The sequence below is a fragment of the Scheffersomyces stipitis genome, chromosome 5 (assembly GCF_000209165.1).
Source record: "Scheffersomyces stipitis CBS 6054 chromosome 5, complete sequence".
NCBI classification, from domain to species: Eukaryota; Fungi; Ascomycota; class Pichiomycetes; order Serinales; family Debaryomycetaceae; genus Scheffersomyces; species Scheffersomyces stipitis.
The window spans coordinates 748520-771093 of record NC_009045.1 but is presented as its reverse complement, the minus strand read 5'-3'; the positions used below and the strand labels follow the sequence as shown (position 1 = coordinate 771093).

The 22574-nt window shown below is 40.4% G+C and overlaps 6 protein-coding genes across 6 annotated transcripts; 5 read left to right on the top strand and 1 right to left on the bottom strand. All coding sequences in view use genetic code 12, as the record gives it.

Moving 5' to 3' along the window:
* Positions 1-771: 771 nt before the first annotated feature.
* On the bottom strand, positions 772-1998 carry PICST_26508 (predicted protein; the record flags this gene model as incomplete). Its single annotated transcript, XM_001384773.1, has 3 exons — positions 772-1073; positions 1341-1515; positions 1621-1998. Coding segments are annotated over 3 exons (855 nt in total), but the record flags the coding sequence as incomplete, so codon positions are not given.
* Positions 1999-4313: 2315 nt separating this feature from the next.
* On the top strand, positions 4314-7093 carry PICST_67835 (hypothetical protein; the record flags this gene model as incomplete). Its single annotated transcript, XM_001385120.1, has 1 exon — positions 4314-7093. The coding sequence occupies one exon, from the start codon at positions 4901-4903 to the stop codon at positions 7091-7093; it is 2193 nt and encodes a 730-aa protein (XP_001385157.2).
* A 666-nt stretch (positions 7094-7759) lies between these two features.
* MID1 (integral plasma membrane protein) lies at positions 7760-9397 on the top strand (the record flags this gene model as incomplete). The annotated part of the gene is made up of 2 exons (XM_001385119.1): positions 7760-7940; positions 7980-9397. 2 exons carry the CDS (start codon positions 7760-7762, stop codon positions 9395-9397), a joined length of 1599 nt encoding a protein of 532 aa, XP_001385156.2.
* Positions 9398-9658: 261 nt separating this feature from the next.
* RCF3 (DNA replication factor C) lies at positions 9659-10627 on the top strand (the record flags this gene model as incomplete). Its single annotated transcript, XM_001385118.1, has 1 exon — positions 9659-10627. A coding segment is annotated over one exon (969 nt), but the record flags the coding sequence as incomplete, so codon positions are not given.
* A 5668-nt stretch (positions 10628-16295) lies between these two features.
* On the top strand, positions 16296-17261 carry PICST_59908 (predicted protein; the record flags this gene model as incomplete). Its single annotated transcript, XM_001385117.1, has 6 exons — positions 16296-16353; positions 16387-16525; positions 16556-16742; positions 16772-16788; positions 16826-17093; positions 17163-17261. The coding sequence occupies 6 exons, from the start codon at positions 16296-16298 to the stop codon at positions 17259-17261; spliced, it is 768 nt and encodes a 255-aa protein (XP_001385154.2).
* Positions 17262-19588: 2327 nt separating this feature from the next.
* On the top strand, positions 19589-21697 carry PICST_83810 (conserved hypothetical protein; the record flags this gene model as incomplete). The annotated part of the gene is made up of 3 exons (XM_001385116.1): positions 19589-19710; positions 19735-20005; positions 20129-21697. Coding segments are annotated over 3 exons (1962 nt in total), but the record flags the coding sequence as incomplete, so codon positions are not given.
* Positions 21698-22574: the final 877 nt, after the last annotated feature.

The following is a 22574-nucleotide window of genomic DNA, read 5'->3' as shown; positions in this document are numbered from 1 at the left end:
ATCAGTGTTAATGGATGAAGAGAAAGACCCGATATTGCGACTCTTTCTAGGACACGTCTGATGAATTGTCGTGTGTAATTTTCTTCAGCTGAAATTTAAACCTAGTATTCAGAAAAGAAGGAGATAAGAAGTGAATATGAACTTCTGATCTTGTGGCTTTATATGGGTCAATAAGGAAGTCAGGGTGAATTAATATGAACGATGAGCACATCAACCATGATTCAATCAAAAACCAGATAGTTGCTGATATTTGAAGAATTTATTTAATCAATCAGTTAAATAAATTGATTCTATACATTTCGCAACTAGAGTTTCCATTGAGAATATATGCACTTATTATTTTTGTGTACAGTAAGGAGTTGAATATTGTCTGCTATTACCTTTTTGTATCTATCAGGAATAGAGTATTCTTTTGTAAAACAATGAAAGAAATGATATTCAGATTGCAGAATTGATCTCTTTGTTTGCTTCTGAATTCTTAGTAGAACATGGAAAAGTACACAATCAATACAATATTTGTAGTATTAGCTTCAAAACCACGAGAAACTACAAACTCAGAATTTCAAGAACAAGAGAGTATTTTGAATACATTGGGTTTCCTTTCAGAAGACCACATTCACTGATATTTCGAAATTTTCAAGGATATTTGTACATTAATAGTTAGAGAAGTATACAGTCATTATATTATCATCAGTTATCGGTTTTTGCTTGATTTTTTATTCAAGGCTATGTCTTTTCTTTTCTCGTTATTTTCCTGTTCTTGTTTCTCATGATAATTGCCTTTAAGGACGATAACCATTTGATCATTTCCTCTTCACTCGAGGCACAGAATCGGATCCTCTTCAATGGTGTGATGATTAGTAAACACCATTGCTTGGATCTTGACATTGGATCCAATTCAATCACGTCTATGATGTTCCTGACATCAATGACCTTGTACACTTTGGAGATGGACTCACTTTTGTAGAAGTAGAGTTTCTTGTTTGTCAATACGATGTAGAATCTTTTCCATTGATTGTATCGCTTTCGCAAACGCAAGAGATGACCCATTTCGATGAGGTACTCATCTTCTTCTTCTGAAACTGGAGATTCCTTTTTGGTTAATTTCTGTGATTCTGGTTCCGATTTTTTTGCTTTGTCTATTTCTACTTTTTCTACAATCAAGTTTTCCATTTGCTTTGGCAACTCTTTAGTCATGACATCAGTGCCCTGTTCTTGCTCTTCATCTTCTTCGGCTACCTTGATTGAATGCTGAAGGGTGAAAGGGGCAGTAGCAAATGTAGGAGAATCCTGAAGTTGTGAATCAGAAACTCCAGAAGACAAATAAGGATCCTCGGGACCAGAATATTCGTCTGCATATGAATTTGTTCTCTTTACTGACATCACAAGGGACTGTCGGGTTCCTTGGCTTGGATGAAGTTGCGAAAGTGAATTGGAAGATAGAGAAACAAGATTTTGAGACTTTTGGCTGGAGTTCTGGTCTCCATCTTCTTCGTCTCCATCCTCTTCCTCATCCTCATCTTCATCGTCTTCTTCTCGTTCATTATCTGCATACGATTGACTCGTTAGTTGACGTTTGAATTCTGGCTTCTTTGGAATTTCTGTTTTGGTTTCTTGTACTTCATTTTCTTTAGTCTTTATCTTGTCACTTGATTTGCCTTCTTTGTCTTCAATTTCGTCTTCCTCTGCATTTTCTTTAAAGAATTCTTCGAGGGCCAAGATCCAGTTTTTGTATACAGCCTTTTCTAATGTCTTGAAGTGCAAGACCTTGTTATTGGTGTAAATGGCAAAGTGGTATTTTTGATTGTCTGGAATACGAGAAAACGACTGAAGATTGGCTCTGTTGATGACCTTGTTGGCCTTGTGTTCTGACGAGTCCTTGTAGTAGCTTAGCTGGCAATTGCGTAGGACCACCCATCTCTTCTTCCACTGATGGGTTTTGCTCGATCTTTTCGACAAATACGATGACACTATCACTTTGTTGCTGTCGATGTGATCAGTAACAACATTCTTCTGGATTTCAAGATGGTGTGCACTAGCTTTATGTACTCCTGGCTGAACTGGCGGGTTTCTCGGTACTATTGTTGACATGGTGGGGCAGTGCTTTCATCAACTACTATTGGAGAGAGAATTTGGTAATCTTCTGTTGAAACTAGATGTGAAATGGATACTAAAAGTTCTGTTTTGCTTTGACCAATTGCAATCATTAACTGATATGGTATCTGGATTAAAGATACCGACAAGTGAGTTGAAATAGTCGGAGATTTCAATGTTTGTTGTTTAAATGTTCAAACTTCTGGTGTTGAAGCTTAGTTAGATTGATGTTTGGAGAAGTTCAGAAAGTGGAGTTGGGGTAAAGAGCAGTTCTGAGAGTGAAACAGCAGTAATACAGATATATACAATGAACTTAAATTGGCAGAACCGTAACTGCTGAAAGAATGATAAAAATAGAAAGCCTAGCCAACAGAATGATTTTCGTTTGAATTGCAATCAGTTGGGAGGTAATTTTTACTGCGATTATTAGCAAACAGAGCTCAATGTACAGGGAGGTATGTAAGAAGATTAAGCAGGTCAGGCGGACACACGTTGCGAATGTAGAGAAGTAGGACAGCCAAGTATGGACAATGAGAGCCAGAGAAAGAATTAGTTCAATGTGAGTTTCATTGAGTGGCATACGGCACTAAATTCTGGAATATCTAGATATTTCAACTTCTGCTGAAGCCCTTAACAACCAGAGACTCAGTAATCGCATAGTGCGTATGCTCTATGTGCAACAATCTTCTTCTGTACTGTACGACGTCTCGAAAGCTATACGAGGCTCGCCAATATCTATACGAAGGCTACAGTTTTCTTAGACAGGCTCTTGGGCCGTCGTTCCTAACTGGAGGGAAAGTCTGGGGTGAGCGTCTCTGCTGGATAAAGTGGTTTCTCAAAAGGCTTTTTTGCCTGTTCCAAATCGGACGATCTGCTCAACAACGCCTCGCTGCAGTTCATACAGTCGGCACCGCCTTTGGCGGCTGCAAGGAAGTTTTGTGTTCCAAAGACAAAGAAAGTAATAATGAGAGTTGCGCAGAGCCAGCTTTGGCTAGCGGCAGCGATTTAGCAGGGTTTGGTTGCGGTTGCAGTGTTATACGGAGGTAGTCCAAGATTCTACAGGGAGGGAAGTCTATTAATAGCGCAGAGCTACCAGAAATGGTGACACAAACAGGTCTTCTAGAAGTCTCACCACGGGACTCTTTGTGGTGGCCAGGGCTCATCCCAAGTTCTGGTCGCAGCTTCTCCCGACTTCTGGTCGATCTCCCAACTCTATCCAGTCCAGTTTCACTATTTCAGCATCGTCTTCCAAGCTCCGATTGCCTACTTTACATTTTGCAGGCTTTCTATAGGTTCAGGGGCTCAGCGGTTAGCCGTCCTAATCGTGATGCTTTCCAGGTGACCGCTGAATCCTGCCAAGCATTTCTACGTAATTAATATTTCAATGTAGGCTACAGAAAAAATTTCACATCTGGCTACGGGAAGAGGATCTGAAGCGATCAATATAGCACAAAGCATGGAGGCAATATTGGCCGATTTTCGTTTGAATTTTCGTTTGAGTATTCATTAGTCATTTGTTGCTGGCTCGGCTCGGAAAGTCTGGACTGAAATCGCGATACCTAAAATCTCGATACATATTTAGCCAGATTTATGCATAGAAGATTTTTCAATGTGAACAGAGTAGAAAGAAACAGTATTGGAATACCATGCCAGCGGCAACAGTGCGGCCATGTGCGGCATTGTGACCAAAACGAGAGTTTTGTCACTATTGCTTAGATACAATTCGCAAAAATTGAATAAGTAGAATATGGAGCATCTGACCCCAGGCGCAAAACGTAAAAATTAAGCTTCCTTAGTTCCAAGAGAATCTACATGGTTAAGTCACACTACCCTAGCCAGATCACACAAACAAAGCTGGCCAGTGACTCCCTGCCGTTCTCTTGTTCCCAAACCTTAAGCAGCTTGCTTCTGATCCCGAGCATTCTCGAATTTCCATCCTTATTATATTTTCACACGCTATGTACCGCCTAATCAGCGAGCGTCATATAATAATATCTGGCTAGGTGTCGTCACAAATTAATTTAGTTTTTCAGCCCATCCCATTTGCTCATGTCTTGTGTTTATCATTAACACGAAATCTGCTCTTGTTTCCCACCACTTGCTCTTTCTGTTCTTCGGTCTCTTCCCTATTTATTCTTGTATATTTCCTAGTAGTTACACACCCCTGGTCTCAACGTTCTCGTCTGCTAGCCGCCAGATCAGCATATCGCACAAATCCATTCTTATCTTCCCCTGCACACGCCCTGGTCGAGTACAATTTTGAGTCTTCGCCAGGAAGTTTCATTGTCAGATCCCAATTCTTTACCATTTCCGTACATTTCGATAGCCTCGCTCTGATCCAGCTTTATCTCAACATAAGCGTACCACAAGCGAGTTCTTTAGTCTCCAGCATATCTCATCAGTTTTTAGCTCTAGAGCAGACTATACCAGCAACAAAGTAACTTCAGCACAGCATTACTGAATCATACGTACAGCAAAGTCAAAGATTGCCAAGTCCGACTTCTAAACCATCATCTGCTTCACTTCTCTGCTCATCACACATATATTTATTACGAGACTTGAAGTTATTTTCATAACACAGAGACTATTGTAAAAGTCTGCACCACAAACATTCTTGTTCTACAGTATATCTATCACCTAACTTTAAAGAAGTGTTGACGAAATCATCTATATCGTCAGGTCTTCACAGATATCAAAATAGAACTGACAAGCGATAAATCGTCGTCTTCAAATTCATTCAACCTAATATTTTTCAAGTTCATCTTGGTAGAATACCTTATTATTTATTATCCTTCATCAACTCAACATGTCTGAAGCCACATTGAAGGCCAATGTCCCGGAAATCTTAACTACCACGCCCTCTCCACCACTTGTGGCTCCTGTTATGAGACACCTTAAAACTGATTCCATCATCGGCAGACTCCACAGCGACACAGACATCCCGCAAATCAGACCCTTTACTGGCCAACTTCACCGATCAGCGACTGAGGATACAGAGAATACCGCTGAGGAAGATGACTCCAACGATCTCCTTCAACTTTTCAACAACAAGCTGTCTGATGGATACAGAAACATAAAACTTTCTATCCCACAAGAGAAAAAGCTTCTCATAAAACAGTACTACCAGAAGCGTGTGTCGTTTGACACCATAGACATCCTGTACGACGACGACATAAACGATCTATGGGATGACACATTCGGCTGGGAGTTGTACGACAGCATTGCGGGAAACATGAAGGCAAAGGATTCTCGAGGTAGAAACAGAGCCGTTTCTCCTAGAAGATCTCCAGCAGGTAGTCCTGGCGAACTCTCACCTCTTCGAGGTTATTCGTATTCGAATAGTCTCAAAACGAAAGGATTGGATCTCAGCAACTACGACTTGTCTCCTCTTGATATTGATATTAACAGACTCGATGCTTCCAGACTCGATGAGTCCATCTTTGCTCTCCTGTCTGCTGCTTCCAACGTGATCTACCCCACTAGGCCAATTATCACCCATCGTGGTTGTACATATTCAAAGTTGCACAAGGACTATGAGAACTTATACTTGAACAAGCTTAACAATAAAGAGCATGGATTCTTGAAGCCAGTGCTTGCACTGAGAACCATCTTGGTGTATATCTCAGGACGTAAACATACCTGGGTAGCTCTTGACTGGATTCTCCGTAACTTTATAGAGCATGGGGACACTGTTATAGTCGTTTCTGCTGTGAATTCGCCAGACTTGTTGAATCCCAAGAGACGTAATTCTTACTATTCTCCGCATTCTTTTGCACCACCTAAGTCGGCTCTAGGCAGATTCAAGATGCGCAACAAGCCGGAGTATATCAACTTTATTGCACGCAACGTCATGTCATACATAATGGAGGTTATCAACCCCAATGTCATTGCCAAAATCACAGTGGAAATTGCAGTAGGAAAGACTAAGGACGTCTTGAAAGAAATGTATAAATTGTATGAGCCCAATCTTGTCAGCACGGGAACGAAGCCCAACTCCAAGATTGGAGCCCCCTTAAGGTCATGGCTTTCTTCCAAGTTAACTGATAGATTAGTTAAGAACTTTCCATTGCCAGTTATTGTTGTTCCGGCCGTGAACATGTGCAAATTTGAGTACGACATCCAGGACCAGATCAATCAGTTCCATGCCAAAACTTCTACTTCAAATATGGAATTCACATCGTCTGAGTCGTCTCAATCGACTTCGCAATCTGGAGGTGCTAATTCGATGAATTTGAGCAACCATAGCACAGACTCCAATTCCGAGTTCCATCCCAGTACTTCAGATGAAGGTTATGCATCTTCGATTTCGTCAGAGTCTAGTGTTTCCTCAGAAGGCTCCTACTCTTCTTACCAAGAGATTTCAAATCTCTACTATAACTACAAGAACGAGTTATCAGCCGGACTTCAGAAGTTGAAGAAACAGCCTATTGATGAAATGTACTTCGCCAACCAGTTGCGTTTGGTTTCTGAGAAATCTGCAACGTTATGCGAAGACATCCGTGGCGTAGACCCTGATTTCAGAGGCAACGGGTCCAAGTTGGCTCGTGCAATTACAGGCTCTAACTCGTTTGGTGTAGTTCCTTACAAGACCAAGTCTTTATTGGATCCAGTAGTTAAGACTCACAGTATGTCATACAGTGAATTAAAGAAAAATTTGCAGAAGAGAAGCTCTGAGAGCAAGCCTACGTCTCCACTTTCGATTCAAGAGACCCCAGCAATTATAGTTGGTGACCACGACGAAGAATCGCCAGATTCCACGATTGTGCCTAAGAAATCGGCTCTTACGTTTGTTAACTTGCAGCCGCCTAATCTGAAGAAGATCGGCAATAAGTTGTTGCAGAAATCCTTATCCCACGATATAAACGATAGCTCCAACCGACCCAAGTTGGAACCATTAAAGTCACATCCTGACTTGAAGACATTAGCAAATGGCAGTAACGAATTATTGCCCGATGGTAAGAGAAAGAAGAGCAAGAAGAAGTTTTGGAAGTTCTTCTAGTTCAGTCAAATTGTATAAATGTATTACTAGATAGCATAAAATCCCGCGAAAGAATGCAATATATGGGAATAAGAAAGAGAACTACAAAGTAACTCTAGAAGTTGCCTTCAACATATGAAGTTGATAAGAGCTCTACATGAGCAGGCACTTCTTCGTAGGTTCCTTCCATCTTCTGTTCTTGAAGTTGCCGTGGTTTGTGTAGTAGGCAGTTTCTCTCTGTAAAACAGAAATGAGAAGAGAATTGGCATGGGTGATAGCGGGCGTGAACAAGCTGGACAGACCGATGGCAGAGACTTGCTGTCTCTATTTGTATAGGTGTTTCCTACTTCTTAATGTTAAGATCATATATCTGTACTGAAATAAAGTTGGATAAGACTATAGGAGAGTTTCCTGAAGAATAGCCGTATATTCCGATAGTGTGCCAAATTGCTAACTAGTTCGTTTTGGGCCATCCTCGCTATTTCTCGCTAATTCTAGCAATACGTTTCCCTATTATCTAAATCTTTTTTCCCTATCTCTCGCTATTTCTTCTTTATTTTCTCAATTCTACCGAGAGTCGCAGCATCTCTCGTTACCACAGCCTAGATCTTCATCAAGTGGCATATCAAACCAAAACTATTCTTCTTTGTTGTCTTCATTTCATTACAAACTTTCCCCACTAGTCCCATGAATAATCTTGTGGTGGCATTCGTGCTGTTCTTTCTCGCCACTGGCGCGGTGGCCATAAACTTCGAATTCGATATCGACGCTGGACTTGCACTCCCTGTTGAGAATCCATACGAAGAAATTGCACAAGAATATGAAATGAACCAAATAGAATTCGGAAGCAGCCTCAACAAAAAGCCAAGTATAGATGGCAATGTCAGTAAACGATTTGACATAGGAGCCGTTAAGGTGTCCAACGTCAATTCCCACGGACTTCATGAGTTTACACCTATTAGCGATACTATTGTCCAGAGTGATACAAAGTACTACTCTTTCAGTGTGAACACCACCTCTGGGTTAGGAGAGTTCTACGAATTGTTGATCTTTATCACGGGTAATATTTGTACGCAGCCATCAAACGTAGGAGCCAACCAGACCAGTTTAGCTGTGTATTATTCATTTAATTCGTCTATATTCACTAATATAGAATACTCAACTATGGTGTTATTTGAAAATGGCTATGTCCAGTCATTGGCCGATGTGGCTGTGAACTCTAACAATAACGAGTCGGTGCTATATATTGTAGTGCGGGCGCCTGAAAACGTCAACAAAACGGCTACATGGACATATCAGATCGGAGTTTCCCAGAACGATTTAGTATTCCAGTGGGATGATCAGACCTGGGCACAATTCATAGATTCAGACGATGATTCGGCTCTTGTAGTTACCGGTAATTTGACCAATGTTCAGGGACTTAACATCACGGAGTTGAATGCAACAAGATCGCAGTTTTCGTTGTATGTCTATTCAAATGACTATAGACACTATTTCGATACCCTCAACAGCAGTTGGTGTGCAGTTAGAAACGGCCCAGCTCTTATGAATCCTGCTACTATAGAAAGTAGCTATACCAGCAGACAGGGCTCGCTTCACCAGCAATTCCATCTCACGGGACTTAACAAATCGACGAAATACATAGCGTACTTGATCTCCGACTTCCACGGAAGCGACTTTGGAGGAGCGGTGTATCGTCCCTTTGAGTTTGAAACGTTGGACACTGAAGCCTGTGAACTAATCTATAACTTAGAATTTTGCAACCAGATTGCCTATTCGGTACCGGCTACACCAGGTGGTTCTAAGGAAGAAGTTCGATCTCTCTACGATAATCAAGCAAGAAACCTCTTCACCAACTTCAGTAAGGCTATCCAGCAAATTCTGTGTGATACTGAGGATACGGCCCAATTCTCTCCTATTAAAACCTGCAGTGATTGTATATCTTCATATAAGGACTGGCTCTGTGCTATCACCATTCCTCGATGTTCAACCAGAAACATAACCGGATACACCGAAAGAAAGCCAGGTGAATCTCGTAATAGTTTTATCAATGACATTGTTATGCCCAACTTGTCTTACTACGAAGTTATGCCCTGTGTCAATATCTGTGAAGCTATAGTGAGAGACTGTCCGGCTCAGTTTGGATTCATGTGTCCCACCACCAACGAAACTATACGACAATCGTACTACTGGGATAACGGGGGACAATGGCCTACTTGTAACTATGTCGGCAAGTTGACCGTCGTGACTAATGCTGCCTTCAGGGCATCCATGGTTAATTGGTTTATGTTGGTTCTCCTGGTAGCTTTAACAGTATTGGTGTAGGGGTCTTTTGGTGTATGTAGGAATATTGTGAAGATCGAGATTGAACGCGTTGTGCGATTTTTGAGATTCGTACAATTATTCAATGGAATCTTTACTCTACGGATACTTTATACATTTGCATTATCATATCATATCACGATGGCTGAAACAAAGGAACTGGACAATTTGCCATGGTAAGTTTTATTTGTAATTCTTTTGTGAACTGTTTTGAAACTTTCGTTTCATAATTCTCATTCAAGTATAGTATTTGGTACTAACTTCTACAGGGTTGAAAAGTACCGTCCATCTACCTTAGACGAGGTGTACGGCCAAGAAGAGATTGTCCAGACAGTTAAGAAATTTGCCCATGAAAACAGATTGCCCCATTTGCTATTCTATGGACCTCCTGGTACTGGGAAAACTTCTACTATCATAGCGTTGGCGCGCGAGATCTACGGCACCAACTACAAGAACATGGTTCTTGAGCTCAATGCATCGGACGACAGAGGTATTGACGTAGTTAGAAACCAGATCAAGAACTTTGCCTCCACCATGCAGATTTTTTCCAGAGGTTTCAAGTTGATTATCTTGGATGAAGCCGATGCCATGACAGCTGTGGCCCAAAACTCGTTGAGAAGAATCATCGAGAAGTATACCAAAAACACCCGTTTCTGCATTCTTGCCAATTATGCTCACAAACTCAATCCGGCATTGCTTTCTAGATGTACGCGTTTCCGCTTCCATCCCATCTCTGAGGATGCCATTAAAGATAGAATCCAGAACGTCATCATCAAAGAAAGTTTGAAAATCGATCCTCCGGCTGAGGCCGCATTGCTTAAGCTTTCGAAGGGAGACATGAGGAGAGCATTGAATGTTTTACAAGCGTGCAAGTCAGCCGTGGACTCTGCCGATGAAGAGATTACTGAAGATATGATCTATGAATGCGTAGGCGCACCACATCCGAAAGATATAGAAGTAGTTCTAGACTCCATTTTGAAGGACGACTGGACTACGGCTTACATAACCATTAACAAGTACAAAACCACTAAAGGTTTGGCACTCATAGACTTGATTTCAGGCTTCATCGAAATCTTGAATCAATACAAGTTGCAGGGCAAGACAAGAATCGAAATTTTCAAGGGTCTAAGCGAGATAGAGTACGGAATATCCAGAGGAGGAAACGATAAGATCCAGAGCAGTGCTATCATCGGAGTGATAAAGGATGCGTTGGAATACGAAGCAGTAGCTTAGTTACTGGTGTAAATTAATACTATTACAATCCTCATTATTACATCTTGTACTTCAAGTGATTACTCACTACAGTTATTACGATATGCTTTCTACTTCTCTTATGAATTCATTCTTACTAGTAGCAGTCACATGCCAATAGTACTTTTTATCATATCAAGACATCTAAACGTAATGTTAGTAAACTATTCGGTCATAATATCTATAGCAGATACTGCTAAATCATCTATCTTAACAAATCTTCTCATGAAACAAAAATTATCGAAGAGCTGGGTTTATATATGATGGAGCCTCCAGGGCTCGTTATAATCATGTTAAGCTGTATCTTTTCGGCTGTGAATAGTACATACAATTATATGAATTCTAATGTAGAAGATACAAGAGAAATTGAAATATCTAGAAAACAAGAAAGAGTGAAAGTCTAACAATTTTCAGCTACTTAAAATATCAAAATTAGGAAAATTTTTCACTGAAAAATTTCGGTGCAGGCACACAATATTCAGAGCCAATTTAACTGTTAAAACGGTTACCAGTGTAACTTGAAGACGGTTGGCAAAATTACTTTGTGCCTCAGGCGTTCAAATTAGATTATTCGAGTGCGTCCTGCAAAGCTTGAATAACAAGCGAAAGAACACATTGTTTCCACTTTTGTTTTACGACAAAAACGTCTTGTGAAATTAATACATGGTAACTCAGGTGATCAGAAGTTTAAAACAATACAAATAGTCTAAATCCAACCTTAATAAATTACGAAGAAACACATTATAAATCATTCAATAGACAAATAATCATTCAATGGACAATAGGATTTATGCAACAATTATTAGTGGTAAAGTAAAATTTGCTTGATTTGCTTATTTTACTTCTTTTCAAAGTATAAAACTATGGTGTTGCCAATAGGAAAGCATCAGACACTGCACACTTTAAGATCGTGCCAAAATATTCCGATTGAGATATCTTGTCGTCATGTATCCTTTCCATGAATATAGCCAAGGCTTTCTGTGCAGAGTACTTGAAGCTCTAAATGGTAGCCAGCGTTGAATAAAAATTATCAATTTAAAATCAAAAAATGCAAGAGTAAACGATTTTGCAACTGCATCTGGCTGCAGGATCCAACCGTCCCAACCAAGCACAAACAGGCTTTGGCGGGTACCATAGTAACAGGATCAACATCGTTACGTTTCCAGATTTTGCAACCATTAGAAGTCAGTAAGTAATGAGACTGCCATTACAACTATTTAATCTAATGGCAAGTTTGCCTTAATACTTTATTAAGTGAAAATCATTAGTACTCCCTGGTATTAAAAGACATACTCTCAAATTTGGCAAGTTTTCTACAATCTATATCTTAATTAATTGTGACATTCGTCGGCATATCTAAAGGCTATGAAATCTATGATAATGGAGCAACTTAGGACATCTCCTTGATTCTCCTGGCAAAGTATTCTTTCTTGTGTAGCAATTTGTTCTGGAAGGGTTCCAAGCATATTGCACTTTGAAAAACATTTTACTTCATACCAAATGAATCATAAATCAAAATCATGGTTAAAGAATAGCGAATAGCACCAAAGTTGACTATTTCTTTCACTTTAAAGGATATCGAAAGATATCAGATTCACTTCAGTCTGGCTTAAGTGGCTACAGCAAATTTCTTTTCCATCTGCGTAGGAATTCAAATTCCAGAGAGTTGAAGACCACGATCATAAGCCAGAGGTGTGTTATCTTTACTGTTCCATGTTATCCGGACGATCGCGTGGAATTGCTTTGAGCAATGGTTGAACTATTTCTTGTCTATCGAACCTGAATTTCGAGACATCATCGTACATTCGGAAACGTACATTTTAATCCGAGCTGATATTTCGTTTCTGTATGTACGTTACGAGACGGCTGCATCTAATTTGAGAGCATTGTCATTTGACATGAAATAGATATCGGTTACGGCCAGGATTTCAATACATCAAAGTTTCCAGTATCTAAGGATCGCGGCTGCATGAGAGAAGTGTTGTATTGTTGAAAATTCCAGCAGTAGCGAAAGGGCACAGCGTGTTAGACTGTACTCGCACCGCAAAGGTTCGCCAATGTGAAATCAAGCAGAGCGAAACCCTTGCAAAAAGAAGTCTTAGTCAGATTCAACTACGGCCGCTTGTGGCATAACCTATATGCTCCTATGGTGATATTTCAATTTTCTTACAGAGGAAGTCTTCCAGTGCTCCTTTCTCTTTGTCATTATAGTCAAGGACTTGTGTTCGCTCAGATAGGCTCGGGCTCTTAGCATGAATCGCAATTTCGGGTTGGTCAAGCAGATGACACTTCATGAAACTGAAATGCCCACAAGTTCATTTCAAGCAGCATAAGTCTGGAAAAGTGTAAGGGGGAATCACGGATAAATGTCCACAAAATCTCACAGCAGCTATCAAGGGAAGGTTCAATCGAAAACGAAGTGGAATTGCATTTTGCACTACTTCGGGTAGTCACCACTAGATATTCTAACAATAATAGTAGAGATAGAGTGTTGGCAAAAGTTACCAGCTGACTCAGGGTCGACGAGTCGAGGTATGGACGCTTCGAGGAAGACGTATATGGTGGTTTTCCCCCGAAATTCTAATCTTTCTCCTCAAAAGCGGAGTTTCGTATATTTCTGTCTACTACGGTAGAGAATATCAAGTGGGTTAATCTGATTCCTTAATGGGCTAATAGCGTATGTAGGAAATCGACTTCCGCCGATTATATCTGCAGTGTCAGCTGCCTGCTATCACGGGCACGAAGAATTTCTTTTTCTGCGTAGTGCATGTGCAGCTTTTAATGCTGAAAATATTTAGAAGGGATCTCGCAGTTCCATATGCGGCAATGCGCATAATCTTTCGCTGCATACTCTCGTCTCCCCTCATAGGGAGCCAAACAAAGGGTATTGAAAATTCCCAAGCAAGGTCTAAAACTGAAATGCTCAAACCCCATAAGCAGCCAGCACCTTTGAAATGGACTCCATGGTTTGTTGAATCATTTATGCTGAAAAAACGAGACTACATAGAACGATCTCTGCCACATCTTGTGTGTCCTCTCTTCCGTCGCCAACGCTACTACTTGTGTGATTACTTGACTAAACTCGGTGTCATCGAAAGGGGTATAGCCAAGAGGAGAACTTTACGATCAGAAAGCTAGGCTCTCGAGACCAACAACATTTCATAAGTGATGATATGTGAGGAGAATCTTGATCGAGTGGGTTAAATCCCAATCAGAAGTATTTTTCGGACAACAATGGAACTCTAGAAAGAAGACTAGACCACTCCTCAGGGTGAAGGAATCAAATTTGTCCGATTTGTGGGGTTTTCGACCAAAGCATGTCGAAACCGACCAGCCATGAACATGAGAAGAACTACTTTTCCAGAACCCAGTCAGCGAACCAAATCTTGGCTTTGGCATTGTTCAGGAAATGTGCATGAGCTAGTTTGTCTTATTACCAAATGCATGTAGTCAAAAGTGTTAAGAACAAAAGGATAATTGATATTTTGTGGGCCCACGATAATTAGCTAACATCATGATATATTTCCTTGTTAAAACTAGGTTTCTTTCTTATGGAATTACAAAAGACAATAATAGACGCTTAAGGGATCGAATATTTAATAATATTGCACCAAACCTTAATCGAGCCTGCAATAGCTTATTTTATCTCAACTTTGCATAGTTCAGACTGTATATCGAATATATATCTGCTACATCCAGGAAATGGGCGTGCTGTCACATTTCCACGGAGTCGAATGGACGACAGCTTACGAAGAACAATGGCCCAACTACGGGAACTCTTTCCTGTTTAACTCAATTACACCGTGGCGTATCTCGATTACACTTTTTTAATGTCAAGAAATGGTAATGCCATACGGGCTCTGGGATAATTGTCGATCATCGAACATATGCAGAGCTACTTCCGATATCGAACAATGTATATGAACAAAACTTAAAATCGCATAGACTCAATTGTATGCCCTACACGTGTATCCATGTTTGGTTCGAATAACTCTGAAAAGCGATAAGAGTGGATATCAACTAGCGCGGATATGTATGTGATCAACAACTAGAATTTCATATTCGGGAAGTGAATGCAAACTTGACAATACGTGAAATGTACTGTGTGTGTCACCGACAAATAAACAATAGTCTAGCTGGCAATTCTAGATAAGGAGAACTCGTTATCAAAGCATGTGCCTAGAAGAGCATTGCTAATTTGGTGATTTTATTGAAATCAACAGACTGGTGCTGATCATGACCACCAAGGGTGACTAGAACTCAATTTGTTGTAGAGAGAACTCCCACAACCCCCAACTGGAACAGTCTAATTTTGGAGGATCAAAAATAATTGTTTTATCTAATTATTATCGACTACAAGATGTAATTCTTGCGATTGCATATAACATGAACCCGAGATTTTGTTTATCCATCCATCCACCCATAGTCTCAATCTGAACCTGGCAGATCTACTCTGGGAATTTCAACTTCGTCTGAATCATGGTGACGTGCCCTAAAAGTCTGACTTCTGAGGTTGCGGATTATGCGCCTCTGGATATACATGGAATTCCCGCTTTGGCAACTACATTCTCGTCGTGCAATAGTTTGTGGAGACAATAGCTGCTAAAGGTCTGGTGGGGAAGTTTCGTATAATTCTAGGGCCTTGCAATTGGCACAATTTTCTGTGACCAGATTTGGATGTATTTCAAGCTCTCAATGGATTTCGCTACAAAGGAGCATTCCTGTCAAAGAATAGTTTTAGTGTGCCTCTAGATATGCTAGTGGAAAAGTCGCCTGCATAGAGATATACCTATTTCAAATTACGGTTTCTAGCTGCATGCATGTATAAAAATACTCCCATTCTGAAATAATATATTTTCGGTGTAACTTACATTTACAATAAAAAACTTATTTACTTCTAAGGGGGAATTTCGAAGGAGAACTTTGGATAGAGGACAAGCTTTGGAAATTGTCATTCACATTTGTCGGCGACATAGTTCCAGAGTTCTGATAAACCCAAATGAAATTAGAGGGGTGTTGACCAGATTCATATCTCCCTGTCCGGGAATCGTCTTATCTGGAACGGGCATTTATGCGCAGATCGAGGTCTCGGTCCCCAATGATGTCAATTTTCTATCTCCCTAAGAGGCTGTGATGTTACTCGACTCAGTACATAGATCTGTCAAAGTGACACCACCAACATGTACGAAAGGTTATATCATAATGAATCTTCGAAAACTCACCGTCAAAAGAATGACGGTATGGTGGGTATTTTTTCTGCTGCTTCCCCCTAAACGATTTGATTTCTTATTTTTTCATTTGCTTAGGGAAAAGAAAATTTTCTATCTGTGCGGCTTGAAAAAAATTTTTATATGAAGGAGGGGGATTTGGCCCATATATATAAGAAAACAACTCTCAAAACTTTTTCAAATCATATATATTCAACCAGAAATCCCCAATTCTCTTCATAGTAAGCATTTACCATCCAAGTTAATTCAAGAGCACTACCGACTATCTTCATAGTTTGCCTCTTCCATTGACAACGCTTTAGTTCACAGTCCAGTTTTATAAGTCTCCAGTTTATTTTTGCATTATATTTCAATTCAGTGGTATAAATTTTTTTGTACCAACTAGCTTTTCAAATTTACATTAACGTCATAAGATATTTATTATGTCTTCTATTCGTAAGTCTACTCGTGTTCGTACTCTCACTCCCAAGATGAGAACATGTCTTAGTGACTCGACTAACAAGCAAGCCATAGACAGTGCTAGATCTAAGAGGTCTAGGTCCGAGGATCTGCCCATTAAAAGGAGAAGGATAGTGGATGAGGAAGATAATTCTGACAAGATTGACCCAGTCGAGAAGTTATTGAGCTTACCCAACTTGAACAATGACATCTTGTTGGATCTTGCCGAAGAAGCGTCTGAAAGGGATGAAGACGAAGAAGACGAAGAAGAAGATGAAGATGAAACCAGAAACGAATTGGTGCCTCCCAACTTCACTAAGATTTTGCATGACAACATCAGATCGTACTATTCTAATTTCCGCAAGTCTCCCATTGAAATCTACAATGACAACTCGTCGTTTGCATTCCTTAACAAGAAGGAAGAACCCGATGTCAGCAATTTCTCATCTAGAAGTAACAGCAACGCTGCCACTGCTAGTCTGACTACTCCACTGTCTCCGCAAACACCTACTAGCAATGTTCCATTCTTCAGGAATGTGAATTTCTCAGGCTCTTCCAGAAGCGATTACACAATTGATGACTACTTTTCTTACGACGAACTCACAGATAACGACACTGAAGAGTCGTTGTCTCCTACAGACAAGCCTGGAGTCAAGGAAGTGTCGCCAGCTACATCCACGTCTTCGGTATACTTTCCAGACTCCTTCAATAACAAGATGAGCTTCCACTACAGACACAACCACAGCAACTTGAATTTGTCTGATGGATTTGACTCGGGTGCCGTTTCTCCATTGTCGCCCGGATCCACTGTGGACTTGCCCAACTTGAACTACGGTGGCTCTGACAACCAGGACATCTTCAAATACTTAAACAAGAGGTCTGTGTTGTCTGGCAAGGCCAGCGAGATGGTTGGCACAGGGAAGTTTTTGATCAACGATTTTTTCTTGTAAGCTACTTTGCAATTCCGATGCAAGACCTAGAGACTTCTACAATTTCATTCTACAATTCTTGAAACATTTGTTCATATGCGAACTGGTGCCTTTACTTGTTTAATTCCCCACCGAACTCGGATGGTTCCGAGACTCGGTCTATTTAATTTACTTTATCGACTTTTACATTTTTTTGCATTAATTCGGACTCTGCTGTTTGCTGCTGTTTTGAATCCTCCTCCAAGTATGTTGAGGCATACTTGTCTGCATCGAGGCTGGCTACTTCTGTCGTCTAGCCTCCCCTATATAGTTTATATTTTCTTACGAATGTATAATTTAATTTGTGAACTGAATTAACCGGTGGAACCAGTAGAAAGCTGTTTATTACAAACTTCTTGTCTTGTATAGAGGAGTGAAATTTTTTTTGTTAAGCCGCAAATCAATTAAAAATCTAATGCAACACCCCGCGGACTTGCCTATTACGGCGCCAACCGTCTGGAACAAGAATTATTCCCTGCGGTTGGCATGGGAGGCAACATACTACTAGAGAGTTCTCTTCTATTTTTTAAAATTAGTAGCTCGTAATGGCGATTATTCACCAAGTGAAATAAAAAATGGAGATCGCACCAAATTGTTCCGATCGGGTGGGCCAGTCACCCAAACGGCACATCGTACAATCCTCTGACAGATGTTACAACCCCAGCATAATAAAGTGACAAAACTTGAGTGACGTAACAAAGCAGACATACCAAAAATCAGACAATTTGCCAGCTAAACAGCCACTTCAGAAATTAGACGCCAGTGACCGCAGATACAGCTTTTAGCTAATAACCAATTTCGAGGCATAACGGACAAAAATTGCCGCTTGAGGCAAACAAAGTGTCCGAAACTTCTATCGATTCGGGGCCGAATAAGACATTATTGTTGCCATTATGCGGTTATCTGGTGTAATTATTATTTCGGTAGGCAACGGTAGCTGCGGCAAAAACCGCGGCGGGCGTCAATTTAATTAATGCACGTGTCAAGTCATGTGATTAGATAAATATATACCTTCTGCTTCATAAATCTGTTTGTCTATAATTGTGCTATTACCCGTTGACATGGAACCTGCCATTAGCCCATAGCAAGTACAGAGAAGCCGCCTAAAACAACCGATATTGTTAAACAAATAAGAAATAAATGTAAATATGTGTGTTCTTTGTTAGCTTCTGGCATTAACTGTTTGTCCGTCAGAAATCGCTCTGGGACAATATCAATAAGTGGTAGAACAGTCGTTCTATCTACTACTACATTATTCTTTATGGCTACGACTGTGTCAACAGACGGTGAATTACAAATTGCTTTATTTATACTTTCAACGATATGGGCCATAGGGTCGGCAATACTGGCCCATTATGATATTCCAAGCTCAGGTCTAACGAAAAGTCAATTTGGGGGAAAACCAGAGTCAAGTATATAAGTCATGCCACAGCTTTGTGAGTAGTCTAAGGAGCTCTTATTGGCAATGTTTTGGCCTTAAACAATCATTAATTTGCAAAGAACATGAGGATGGCCAGTTGCATACATATGAGTTGTCAAACAGTTGTTGAAGGTGTGATTACGACATGCCTTCAATTGATTTAAGGAAGGAAGCCATCATGGTTTAGAAAGACACCCTGTCCTTGTCTGTATCAACTAGGTGACAGAGAAGAAGCAACAGAGTTGAATTCATTAACACTCTCCGCTATTGGCAGAACTATTTTGACGAAAGGAGTCGTAGAAGCAATTACATTAAGATATGTTGAATTGATCGTTTTTGAATCATTATATTAATTTTCAGAACAGGGGCTCAACTATGTTTTCTACTGAGGTTAATAGTTCTCGATAGCATTACATATCAACTTCTCTGTATACTTGAAGTATTCCTGAAGTAAGAATAGACAAATTCCCTGGAGAATCAGCGATATGATCTAATCCGAGGACGGTATATAATCCAACCATCAGTATGGATTTTGCTCACGTGCCATACTGCATGCTTCTCTACAGCTTTACCGATCGGTGGAATGTACTACACACAGGTGTTGGCAAAAAGGGTACTACAAAATCAGTTCGTTAACTGCTCCACTGAAACTCATTGCCATCTATATGTAAATACAAACTACTATAAGCTTTTCAAGACTGCTGTATTTGCAATTGAGTGTCTGAATCCACATAAAGCAGCGCATAGACTCCGACATTTACACCCCCACAGCTCCACAACCCCAGACCAAAGCTCCACATTAGAGTTGCAGATATACCCGTCTTAATCTCAGATTGAATTCTCACCACAACTTTGCGGATCCCTCATATTACACTTCACATCTTGGGGCATGAGTCTTGTAGCATTAGTATCGGCTTATCTCGTGGGTGGAATCACGTTTTTGCCGTTGGTTATCTTTCTCTTTGTCTATCTTCATCCTGTAATCCGATCTGAAGTGTCTGATTTTGATTCGTCGCAAACAGGCAATGCTACTAGCGCAGACTCAAGCGAGTACTTGAAAGCTGGCGAAATAGAAGAGGATAACCAATCGGGACTAGACGCGTATAAGGCCGGCTGGATATACGTTACTCAAGAATATCTAGATTCTCCTGACGATATCAATCTGACGACTCAAGCTATCACTGAATCCAATGATAACAAGTCAGCCTACTCCTCTCTTTTCAAGTTGGTGCAAAAGGATAATGAGAAGAATGGAGAAAAGCAAACGATTCGAGCCCGGTCTGACTCCTTTGATACCACGGCTACTGTCGGGTCCATTACCGAAACGATATCTGATTCTATAGAATCTACAAACTCTGCTAATGGAAATAGCATTAACACTATTGGAAATCCTCATTATACATCAGCTACTAACTACAATAACACAGAGGCTAACACTAATGTGATAGATAACTTCAACATAGAGCCTGACGTGTTATCTTCTACGACTTCAATGGCCAATAATGTGCAACCCCCACAGCTCAATTCTGCGAATAGTACCAATACTGAAAAACTCCGTAACTCTCAGAAGAAGCACCGCTATTATGCAATTCTTAAACACGGCAACTTATTTCTCTACAAGGATGAGTTCTTGAAGGATGTGCGACATGTGATCGTTTTATCCAACTACTTCATATCCATCTGGCCCCGGCAGTTGTCAGATGGAACTCTTTTCACTAAGAGCTCGTCTATTGCCATTATTAAGTCTTCCAAGCTAGCTTCTTTGAACTCGTATACGGAGGAAGAAACCACACCTAAAGGGTCGTTCTTTCTTTATACAGATGTAAATATCGATAAAGAAGACTGGTACTTTGCGCTTATTAGGGCAACGAAGCTCTCCGCAAACAGCGAGCTTCACGACACAATAGACCCTCAGATATACGCAAAGACCCTACATTTCCAGACGAAGCACATGATCGACTTGATCCAGACCCTCTATAGCTCCGAAGGCCAGCTTCAGACTAAATGGTTCAATGCCTTAATTGGTAGACTATTTCTCTCTTTTCAGCATACGCATGTCCTCGAAAATTATTTGCGTACGAAATTATCTAAGAAACTAAACAAAATCAAGAAGCCAGGCTTTCTCGATAAGTTTCAGATCAAATCCATCTCTGCAGGGGACTCTGCTCCTTTCTTGACCTATCCTAGTCTTAAGGAGATTTCTCCAGATGGAACCGTAATTGTCTCAATGTATGTTAGTTATCATGGAAACATGTCGCTACAAATCTCGACAAAGGCAAACATTAACTTTGGTGTACGTTTCAAGCCACGGGAAGTCGACATGCTTTTGAGTGTGACTTTGAGCAAATTGGAAGGGCCCGTACTTATCAAAATCAAGCCTCCTCCGTCGGAAAGACTTTGGTATACTTTTGAAACGGAACCGATAATGAACTTGAAGATCGAACCCATCATCAGTTCTCGTCAAATGTCATACAACATTATTACCAACTCCATTGAGAAAAAGTTCAAGGAAGCTGTCAAAGATAGTCTTGTACTTCCTCATTGGGATGATATAGTCTTCTACGATACTCTGGACGAAATATACCGTGGTGGGATCTGGGATCCATCAGCAAGAGAATCCAGTGGCGGTACAGAAGGAGAAGTTGAAACGATTAATTCAGCTGCCTCTTCAAACGAAGTTGATATTGACTTAGATTCCAAATCGGAATTGACATATAGGAGCCCGAACAAGAATAAGCTTACAAACACATTGACAGATTTGTCCTATAGGATCAAGAAGAAGACGTCTCACATCTCTCCGACCAACTCCAGCAATTTCAACAATCTGTCAAATACTCAAGAAGTGCCTTCATCACCCAATAAGAATCTGGCTGCCATGAATACGCTCAAGAAAATTGGTAAATGGTATTTTAAGGACGATAAGGCGGTCAGCGAGGAGAAATATACCCCTCCGGAAATGATTCTGAATCGGAGAATTCCTCGAAAGACTTCTAATGCTGATTTAGGAAAGCTACCATCTCCAAATCTTTCCAATACTCAACCGTCTTATGCTTTTGGCAAGCCTAATGATAATTTATCTCTATTTGAGGCGCCAAATAAACCTGTATCGAGCAAACCTAGTCTGACTTCATTGAACGGAGCTCACAATGCCCCACGCTCGCCAATAGCGATTCCTATTGTAGAAGACTCTGCTGTCAATCGTTTAGATATTTCAACGCCTGCTAGTGCTGCTAGTGCTGCTACAAGAGATGAAGATACCTGGTCTACTAGATCAGGACATTCTTTTTCGGCACCAATTCCAAGTTCGCCAATCCCCACTTCCACTCGTAGCGCCACTGTCGCAACAACATTGGCAAGTGTTCCGAGTACTGAAACACATCACAAGCTCCATAGAAAAGCTCCAACAGGATCACCACCAAAATTGCCTGAAAGAGACATTCCCGAAAGCATAAAAGCTCCCAATGTACAGCGCTCTTATTCTGATGGAGGTGAGACAAGCACTTGATAGAAATTTAAAAACATTATTTTTATATCCATAGACTGTATTTTAGTATTTATTAGAAACAATGAAAATTCAAATTATAATATGTTTGTAGAGCATAAGTATTTGGAGCACCAATATTTGCATACATTAGTAGTTGCTATTAGATCGAAGATTTGTTCTAAAGTTTGTACCTTGAGTAAGAAGAAACAATTTTAGTCGGTCATTCTTAATATTGATAGAGCCCAAAGAGAATCATTTTCAGCAAAAGTGGCTTTCAAGCTTCTGGTACTTGAGGAATTAGATCAGGATTATTAGTGCCGACAGTAAGGTTAATACACATATTGGATCATACTGTCTCGTTCCTATTGTAATGTTTCAACGAAAAGATTCT